At 41.6% G+C, this 9,978-nt stretch overlaps 1 protein-coding gene across 1 annotated transcript; it reads left to right on the plus strand.

The window, feature by feature from the left end:
• Nucleotides 1-745: 745 nt before the first annotated feature.
• LOC133126228 (tripartite motif-containing protein 16-like) lies at nucleotides 746-6,803 on the plus strand. The gene is made up of 7 exons (XM_061238205.1): nucleotides 746-955; nucleotides 2,926-3,529; nucleotides 4,571-4,666; nucleotides 4,907-5,140; nucleotides 5,274-5,433; nucleotides 5,640-5,690; nucleotides 5,948-6,803. The coding sequence occupies exons 2-7, from the start codon at nucleotides 2,939-2,941 to the stop codon at nucleotides 6,469-6,471; spliced, it is 1,656 nt and encodes a 551-aa protein (XP_061094189.1). The 5' UTR covers nucleotides 746-955; nucleotides 2,926-2,938; the 3' UTR covers nucleotides 6,472-6,803.
• The last annotated feature ends 3,175 nt before the right edge of the window (nucleotides 6,804-9,978 follow it).

A 9,978-nucleotide genomic window follows, 5' to 3' on the forward strand; every position in this document is an offset into this window, starting at 1 on the left:
CGTCTCGTGAGCTCACAATTGGTGGGGCGCAAAACTTATCTTTAAACCAATCATTGATTTGATTTCATACTGTTTTCTTTAACTTTCCTTGATTAACAAATGTGTCTACGATCTGGCTAATCAATCTGGAATTAACACACGGCTTTATCACATCGTGTTGAATGATGAATACAATTTCCAAAAATCAGTTATAATCACTAAGCCATAGCTAAGCCATAGCTGCCAACTCTCACGCTTTCATGCATGTGCGTGTGAAAACAGGCAAATGCGTGTGTCTCACGCCGAAAGCGTGAGAGTTCGGCAGCTATGCTAAGCAGTTGCAAGACTTCCCCTGATTTTCCTTGAGTAGGCTATCCATACAACGATTAATTCACAAAATACTCAGTGCCGTCAGATATCTCCCCAATTAGGTATTATCATTTAGTAGCCTATGTCTTACGCATTTTCATTATATTTGCATTATGAAATCGTGCACATTTTATCAACATTATTTGCGGACACATGTAGACTTCTTTCTCCGCAGTCCGCACTCACTCTCGGATAATAGACTGAGGTGGAAATGGTCTAAAATGCGCAGATTGTAAACTGGTACTGCTGGTCATTCTGAAAGCGAACGCGGTAGATAACAGAGTGATGCATCTTTTTTAATAAGTGTTGGCTAGGCTACTAAGCGGTTAATTGATTAGCCCCGTCATTGAAACGTTTGTCAATCAAGATAATTTGATTGAAAACGGGATGGATTAGTTTAAAGGAAGGTTTTGCGCCCCGCCAATTCTGAGCTCAGGAGACGCAACTGACTTTGAGGAGGGATTGGTTCTTGTAATGTTGAGGGAAACTTCAGTAATGCTCCTGTGCAGAGAACAGAAGTTGTATGATAAGAATTTTAGTAGCATATTAAGAGAGTAAATTCAGTGTTTCAAATTGGATGATTGGATTTGTGAAATAAACCTTTTAAGTATGCCCTCATTTTATTTTCATGTGTAATATTTTGACTGGGCATGGCTGTCCGCACTTTATAGTTACAGAAAGATTAAATGTAGGCCTAATTACATTATTATATAAAGATTTATTACCTGCCATAAATAATAATCACCGTGTTAATTGGTTTCACAGCTTAGTTGATGTCAGACTCTGTAATGTAGCTCGGCTCGCAACAGTGTTTTTTACAAACTATTGCGGTAATTTCTGATCTGTGCTTGCTGTGGCCTGACGCTGGGTCTCATTTCCATTCTGATGCCTGAATCAAAAATACCATCGTTACTATTTAGTAACAGAGCCTACTGTAGCTATGTTTCATTCTTCTGCCCAATGCAATTGTTAAACGTATCTGGAAGATGTGCGACAAAGCCAGCATCTTTTTAGACTAGGCATCTCATTCATATGTACAAAGGCCAAGGTAATCAAGAGGAAAACTGCTTGCAAAAATGCTGATTTCTAGGTTGTCAAGTGACTCGGCAATTTGGACTTTGGTTCCGTGTGAAGAAATTCCAATATGTCCCCTTCATTTTGATGTCGCAAGTAGCTTTTAAACAAACGGAGATACCTATCAATCTCTGGGTGTGCCTAGGACAGTCAGTATAAAGCCTGTCGCTTTGCCAGTGGTTTTAGGTCCTTTTCTCTGTTCCTGAGGGGCAGAGAGCTTGCCCTTAGCGTCTTGATGTAAGTAATTGTGTGCTGTTTTTCCACTACTCAATCATTACGTGTGCATTCGTTCTTTCATTTTTATTAATGTGATGTATAAATACATATTTATAGATCATTTATATTTGTTATTATAATTATACATTATCCCAGATAAGACTGTTTAAAATATTCTCGCTTGTCCAGCTGTGCAATTATGGCATATCGTTGAGAGAATGCTAAGCAAAGTTAAAACACTTTTCCTTTTATTGGCGAATTAGACGGCGAAGGGCAAAAGTTTATTAACTGTCATTAACTGAACATTAGTACCTTAAACTGTCTTAGATTATAGTAGCTGACTGGATAAAACCTCTCCCCATCCCTCCCTACCTCCCTGTGATCCTTAATTGTTGTCTTTGTGATTTACGTAGTGTTGGCTTGGTAAGCAGTATTTGGAAAGTTAAGTTTGGTCACTTTTGCTTTGTTGTTTGTTTATTTGTTGTTTAAAAAAAAAAATAGGCCCTGGTCCTTATCTTTGTTGTACGGGTAGCAATTGAAATTGTACTTCCCTCTAGGGTCTTTCAACGCACTTAGCCCTGGTTATGGGTATGCACTTTGTTGTACATCGCTCTGGATAAGAGCGTCTGCCAAATGCCAATAATGTAATGGAATGTATAAATTATTCTGGTTTCTTGGACAAGTGATACTGCGAACAACACGGCATTGCTTTTCAGGGACAAGCTAATGCTTTCTCTAGAACTATCAGTGGCGCTAGTTATTTTATCAATGGCGAGATTATAGTATTCGAATTAATTGTAATACACTATATTTGTTCAGCCACTTTCAGACAAAAGTTTGCCTGCATCTACTGCACATGAAGTGGCTTCGTAGTGAACTGCAGGCTGAACGGAAGCTGTTCCTTCAGAACACATTTCAGAGGAAATCGTGATTGTTTGGGCGCTCATGAACCGACAAAACTGTTAAAATTGTTTTATTGACCAAAATGTCCACATATACAACATGGACCCTGGCTTGGTTTTCTACATGGATGTATACACAATTGTAGGCTGGCTCTCATAGTGAAATGGTTTGGATTCATGTACAGTTTGTAAAGGATATTAGGTTAGAATCAGTTTTGAGACTGTCAGTCTCTTAGCTGTCAGACAACATTACTCTTTGTCCTGCTTTTGCTTCCATCCTGCTTAAATTTGGTGGACAGCTACGGGGGGATAGAGAGAACAGTTACTCACTGGCTCATTCAGAGAAACTACACTACATTCTGAACTAAAACTAATCTCTTATCAGTTTTCACAGTAAAATGGCTGAAGGTGGAGGTTTACTGGATCAGGAACAGTTCAGCTGTTCAATCTGCCTGGATCTACTGAAGGATCCGGTGACCATTTCCTGTGGACACAGTTACTGTATGGGCTGCATTAAGGGCTGCTGGGATCAGGATGATCATACTGGTGTCTACAGCTGTCCCCTGTGCAGGGAGACCTTCACCCCAAGGCCTGTTTTTAGAAAAAACACCATGCTGGCTGAAGTGGTGGAGAAACTGAAGAAGACAGGACTCCAAGCTGCTCCTCCTGCTCACTGTTACGCTGGACCTGGAGACGTGGCGTGTGATGTCTGCACTGGGAGAAAGCACAAAGCTGTCAAGTCCTGTCTGGTGTGTCTGGCCTCTTACTGTGAAACTCACCTCAAACTTCACAATGAGCTTCACCCAGGAAACACACATAATGTCTTCAATGCTACTGGACACCTGCAGGACAATATTTGCCATCAACATAAAAAACTGTTGGGCATTTACTGTCGTACCGATCAGCAGTGTATCTGTCTGCTGTGTGTGATGGATGAACACAGAGGCCATGATACAGTCTCAGCTGCAGCAGAAAGGACTGAGAAACAGGTAAGGACTGGAGCTCTTCCCTGGCAGCTCTGTCACTGGTAATAATACAGGAGAGGAATAGTTTTAAATAAAAGTTGAAAAGTTACTGATTGAAAACACACTCCAGAAAATGCCATGCCATGTTTTCGGGAAAAAGAATCTGGTACAATATGGCATATGCATGTATGTTGTTAAAATGTCTTTTACACGTCACACCTTCCTGATTATGTGCTGGAGCCTGTAGGGAGGCTGAATATTGAGCAACATCTGATTCTCCCACACGGACGGAGGATCGGTCCCCCGTGGCACTTTCACTGCTCTGGTCCCTTCTCTGTCTGTTACCCTCTCTGCTTTCTGCCTGCACTCTCACAAATAAAGTGACGTGGTAAAGTGGAGGTATATTCTTGTTCTTCAAGGATGACATTTCCCAAATATGCCCTGAAAGGACAGTAATGTTCTCTTTGGCTACAAATGAGTATGTTTTCCAAACAAAAAAGGTACAAATAATGAATTATATATTGCATATAGACAGTTTTTGTACCTTTATTTCTGTGTGTTCTGAGTGTATATGAATAAAGAAGGAGAAACAAAATATCTTCCTGTATTTAAATGCATATAGAAACTTAAAGCATTTTATTATGCATTTGAACATCTTTTCAAAACCTGCTTAACTCATTACCTGCCCTGGGTGAGGCTATTTTAACTTAAAAAAAAAAATTATAATAGCCTCTGAACATGCTGTCTACATTACAAACACTATTCATTGAATTATTTCTGACCAGTACACTGCTACACACTAGCCTGCAGGTGTCATTGTATTTCCTGGTTATTTACTCTGTGTTCAGGTGAAAATGACATCATTGTTTAACCCAGGGTTTTATCAGTTTAAGGATTATTTTACAGTGACAGACTACTACAACCTTAACGGCATACAATTTAGTGTCTTAAAACATGGTGCTTATTTTTATTTTTTATTTTTTTTGTTTAATGCTACACAAGATGCAATATTTTATAAATTATGTGTACAATGTACGATAATATGAGAAATCAAACTATCCACAGAAGCAGCTGGGGGCGACACAGAGTAAATTCCAGCAGAGAATCCAGGAGAGAGAGAAGGAGCTGCAGGATCTGAGACAGGCTGTGCAGTCACTCAAGGTGGGTACTGACCAGAGGAGAAGACAACAGCTGGCTGCTGGAAGAGCCATTTCAGGGCTCAGTCAGGGCTCTCCTCCAGTCAGCCAGTGAGGAGCCCAGTGTTGGGCCACTTTCCAGCCCTGTGGGGCTCAATCCCACTGAGCCACACTGTGGGGAACAGGCTGTCTGGGGTCCCAGTAAGAGCTGAGTGAAAGGCCTCATTAAAATGTACAGCCCTCCTGTCTCTGTGTCTCCTAACAGCGCTCTGCACAGGCAGCAGTGGAGGACAGTGAGAGCTTCTTTGCTGAGATGATCCGCTCCACTGAGAGAAGGTGCTCTGAGGTGAAAGAGCTGATCAGAGATCAGGAGAAGGTTGAAGCCCGACTGGCTGAAGGACTCCTGGAGCGACTGGAGCAGGAGATTGCTGAGCTGAGGAGGAGAGACGCTGAGCTGGAGCAGCTTTCACACACAGAGGATCACATCCATTTCCTCCAGGTAACATCACTGGCTCTCTGACAGTCTGCACATGTACACTGTACACACCTGGTGAGGTGTGTTCCTCATTTACAAAGATCTGCACAGGAATCCATACTGAGACTTCTCTGTCTGTCTGTGTGTCTGTCTGCAGAGCTGTCAGTCTCTCTGTGCCCCTCCTGGACCTGGAGACTTACTCAGCATCACAGTCAGTCCACACGTCTCTTTTGAAGATGTGAGGAAATGTGTCTCTGAGCTGAAAGAGCGACTGGAGGACGTCTGCAAAGTGGAACGGCTCAAAATTTCTGAATCAGGTTGTGAAACATTTTTAATGGCAAAATCTTTCTTTGACCATTTTTATCCATGCAAATTCACTGGGGAGATCAAATGGAATGAATATACAGTAATTCTCTCTTAAACTGTAAGCACTCAATAATATTTTAAACCCACCTCAGTATAAACAGAATCCCCCTTTCCCATAACTTTATTTTTGTCCTTTTCTCTCTCTCTTTCCCTGCAGTGAAAGAAGTCCATACTGTAGAGCCCAGGACCAGAGAGGATTTCTTACAGTGTGAGTGATCACTCTGAAACTCTCAGCTGAGATTAACACACACACACACACACATCCAGAATAGCCTGGCTGTCACTATAGCTGTAGGAGGGTGTAATCGATAGATGTAACTCTCAGTTTTATTTCAGAAATGTTGGCCTATTACTATAACTCAGCTAAAATCACACTAGACAGCATGTATGGAGAAAATAATGAATAACAGACTGACCTTAGATGGACCTGTTCTCATATGAACTCATGAACATGTCCTCCATCAGATTCCTGTCAGCTCACACTGGACCCCAACACAGCGTATGAACAGCTCCGTCTGTCTGAGGGGAACAGAGAGGTGACCCGTGTGAGAGAGATCCAGTCATATCCTGATCATCCAGAGAGATTTGACTACTGGTCCCAGGTGCTGTGCAGAGAGGGTCTGTCTGGACACTGTTACTGGGAGGCTGAGTGGAGAGGGGGGTATGGGGTTGATATAGCAGTGTCCTATAAAGACATCAGCAGGAAAGGAGACGATGATGATGCTGCTCTGGGAGGTAATGAGAAGTCCTGGGCTTTGCGCTGCTCTGCCTCCGGTTACTCTTTCTGGCACAATAATAAGAGCATTAAAATCCCTGTTCGTCCCTCCTCCTCCAGAATAGGAGTGTACCTGGATCACTGGGCAGGAACTCTGTCCTTCTACAGCGTCTCTGACACAATAACCCTCCTGCACAGAGTCCAGACCACATTCACTCAGCCCCTCTATCCTGGGTTTTGGCTTTATAGTGGTGCTTCTTCTGTGAAACTGTGATAGGAGAGAGGGAGGATCAGCTGTAATCAGAGTGAGAGAAAAACACTTCAGTGAGACAGAGAGGAGAAGTAAATAAAACATGGAAGTTGCATTGCCTCCCAAATGGGCAGATACATCCTTTATTGAAAATGATCTTTTCATTTTATCCGAGACATTGTGTGGTATCGAGAATTTATCAGAAACCAAAGAGAGGTCAATCAGGAATAAGACAGGAAATATGTGCATTCAGAAAATAGGATTATCTGCTTACATTTCAGGTTCTTCCACACAGGACTCTTGTGATGATCACTCTGTTGGGAGAAAGTCGTTCTGTGGTTTATGTTCATGTGTCCTTTGAACCAATGTGAGGATGGCTGGCCTGAAGTGTAAACTAAATTAAAATTCCAAATGATTGTTATACATGTATCATATACTGTATACTTTGGTGTTTGTAAGTTTGTGTTACTTTAATGAAATAAAAACAGACTACATTCCTCTCTGCCTTGGGTTTTTGGTGTGGTAAGAATATTTTGCTTCCCTCCTGCTTACATTTGGTGGACAGCTAAGAGTGGAGAGAGAGAACAGTTTAAGTGAGGTTTGAAAGGGTTGGATGGAGAGAACTGAAAGAAAAGCAGGGCTTTGGGCTCTCTGGGTTTCCTGTCAGTTATAATACAGCAGTGGTGACCACATACAGGAAGTGCCTCACCACCATAGATCTGTGCAGCTAATGAGATATTAACCTGTGTAAATGTGTCTGTGCTGTACCCCAATATGGCCGCCATCTTCCGTCTCACACAACAGGACTGTTAGTCGGTTGATAAGCACTCCATGCCTGTGTATCCCGCTGCCATCTTGTGTTCTTATCCTGCTGGGCTCAGCTCAGTGTCCCACAGTGAGCAGCTCATTCAGTAGCACAGTTTCACCACCAGAGGGAGCACGTCAGGGCCCGATTTTTTCTCCTGTCTTAAGGGTTCTGATTGGTGGGGCTGGGAGAAGGAGGAATTGGAGAATGCAGCTTACTTGCCTCCTACTGAGGATGTAACTTGAGTTCACTGGATGAGAAAGTTGTTAATTTGGCTAAATGTTCTCTGAATGTAGTGTATTTAAAATCCCTTGATGATATACATACTGTGTTTACAGGGTTTCACTGAGTTTGACCATACTGTGTCCTCTAAATATGTCCAATCTATGAAAAATACTGCCGACTGTCCAACATGCAATATGCAATAATAGAGGAAATCAGGGTAAGGAAAAAGGCTCATAATTTGAAAAAGATGTTTATTTCGGAGAACAGCAGAAATACAATCATCGTATCCTGGGTTAAACTGAGTCAATATAAACCGCAAACCAAAAGTGTCTCTGTGGATGGACTAGTTCTCTGACCACGCACTCCTGGTCGCTATTCAATAATTGACGGCTATTCCCAACGGTTGCGATGACTCGTTGCCACTCTTATCCAAAAATAAGTTATAATCACTAAGCAGTGGCAGAGACTTCCCCTGATTTTCCTTGAGTAGGCTATCCATACAACGATTAATTCACAAAATACTCAGTGCCGTCAGATATCTCCCCAATTCGGTATTATCATTTAGTAGCCTATGTCTGACGCATTTCATTATATTTGCATTATGAAATCGTGCACATTTTATCAACATTATTTGCGGACACATGTAGACTGCAGTCCGCACTCACTCTCGGATAATAGACAGGGGTGGACATGATCTACAATGCGGAGATTGTAAACTGGTGCTGCTGGTCATTCTGAAAGCGAACGCGGTAGATAACAGAGTGATGCATCTTTTTTAATAAGTGTTGGCTAGGCTACGAAGCGGTTAATTGATTAGCCCCGTGTTTGAAACGTTTGTTAATCAAGATAATTTGAATGAAAACCGGATGGATTAGTTTAAAGGGTTAGTTTAAAGGAAGGTTTTGCGCCCCGCCCATTCCGAGCTCACGAGACGCAACTGACTTTGAGGAGGGATTGGTTCTTGTTCTGCTGATGGAAACTTCAGTAATGCTCCTGTGCAGAGAACAGAAGTTTTCATGATAAGAATTTTAGTAGGCAACTGTTAAACGTATCTGGAAGATGTTCGATAAAACCAGCATTGTTTAGACTAACCATCTCATTCATATGTACAAAGGCCAAGCTAATCAAAAGGAAAACTGCTTGGAAAAACGCGCCTTGGTTAAATTCACTCGGCAATTTGGACTTTGGTTCCGTGTAAAGAAATTCCAATATGTCCCCTTCACTTTGATGATGTCACAAGTAGCTTTTAAACAAACTGAGACACCAACCAATCTCTGGGTGTGCCTAGGACAGTCAGTATAAAGCCTGTCGCTTTGCCAGTGGTTTTAGGTCCTTTTCTCTGTTCCTGAGGCGCAGAGCTTGTCCTTAGCAACTTGATATTGTAAGTAATTGCGTGCTGTTTTTCTGCTGCTAAATCATTACGTGTGGATTTGTTCTGTTATTTTTATTATTGAAATATACAATATAGTATTGTAATTGTCTGAGAACTCACAAGCTGACAAAACTGTTAAAATTGTTTTATTATTAAAATGACCAAATATCATCCAAGCTGGATTCAGAGTCCACACATACAACATGGACCCTGGCTTAGTTTTCTACATGGATGTATACACCATTGTAGACTGGCTCTCATAGTGAAATGGTTTGGATTCATGTGCAGTTTTTAACAGATATCAGGTTAGAATCTGACTGAGACTGTTCTCTGTCTATCTGTCTTTCTGTCTGCAGAGCTGTCAGTCTCTCTGTGCCCCTCCTGGACCTGGAGACTTACCCAGCATCACTGTCAGTCCACACATCTCTTTTGAGGCTGTGAGGAAATCTGAGTTGAAAGAGTGACTGGAGGACGTCTGCAAAGTGGAACTGCTCAAAATTTCTAAATCAGGTTGTGAAAAAAAGAGTAAAATCCTTCTTTGACAGTTTTTATCCATGCAAAGGCAATGGGCAGATGAACTAGAATGAATATGCAGTAATTGTCTGTTGAACTATAATCACTTGATAATATTTTAAACCTATCTCAGTGTAAACAGAATCTCCCATTCCCATAACTTTCTTTTTGTCCTTTTCTCTCTCTCTTTCCCTGCAGTGAAAGAAGTCCTTTCTGTAGGGCCCAGGACCAGAGAGGATTTCTTACAGTGTGAGTGTTCACTCTGAAACTCTCAGCTGTGAAATAAACACACACACAAACACACATCCAGAACAGCCTGGATTTGCAGGGGGGTGGAACCAGATAAATTTGACTCTCAGTTTTACTTCAGAAATGTTATTATATTTATTATATCTCAGCTAAAATCACACTATATTGCATGTATGGAGAAAATAATGAATAATAGTCTGACCTTATGTTCTCATATGAAATCATAACCATGTCCTCCATCAGATTCCTGCCAGCTCACATTGGACCCCAACACAGCGAATCAACACCTCTATCTGTCTGAGGGGAACAGAATGGCTGTCGCCATTTTTCTCTTGCTGTACACTTACTGTATAAACTGAAGACATTT

The sequence above is a fragment of the Conger conger genome, chromosome 4 (assembly GCF_963514075.1).
Source record: "Conger conger chromosome 4, fConCon1.1, whole genome shotgun sequence".
Lineage (NCBI taxonomy): Eukaryota > Metazoa > Chordata > Actinopteri > Anguilliformes > Congridae > Conger > Conger conger.

Excerpts from the sequence above, each read along its gene's own strand:
- LOC133126228 (XM_061238205.1), top strand. The coding sequence starts at position 2,939 with ATGGCTGAAGGTGGAGGTTTACTGGATCAGGAACAGTTCAGCTGTTCA. Across the intron at positions 3,530-4,570 it reads CAGAAAGGACTGAGAAACAG|AAGCAGCTGGGGGCGACACA; the intron begins GTAAGGACTGGA and ends AACTATCCACAG. Across the intron at positions 5,691-5,947 it reads CAGAGAGGATTTCTTACAGT|ATTCCTGTCAGCTCACACTG; the intron begins GTGAGTGATCAC and ends GTCCTCCATCAG.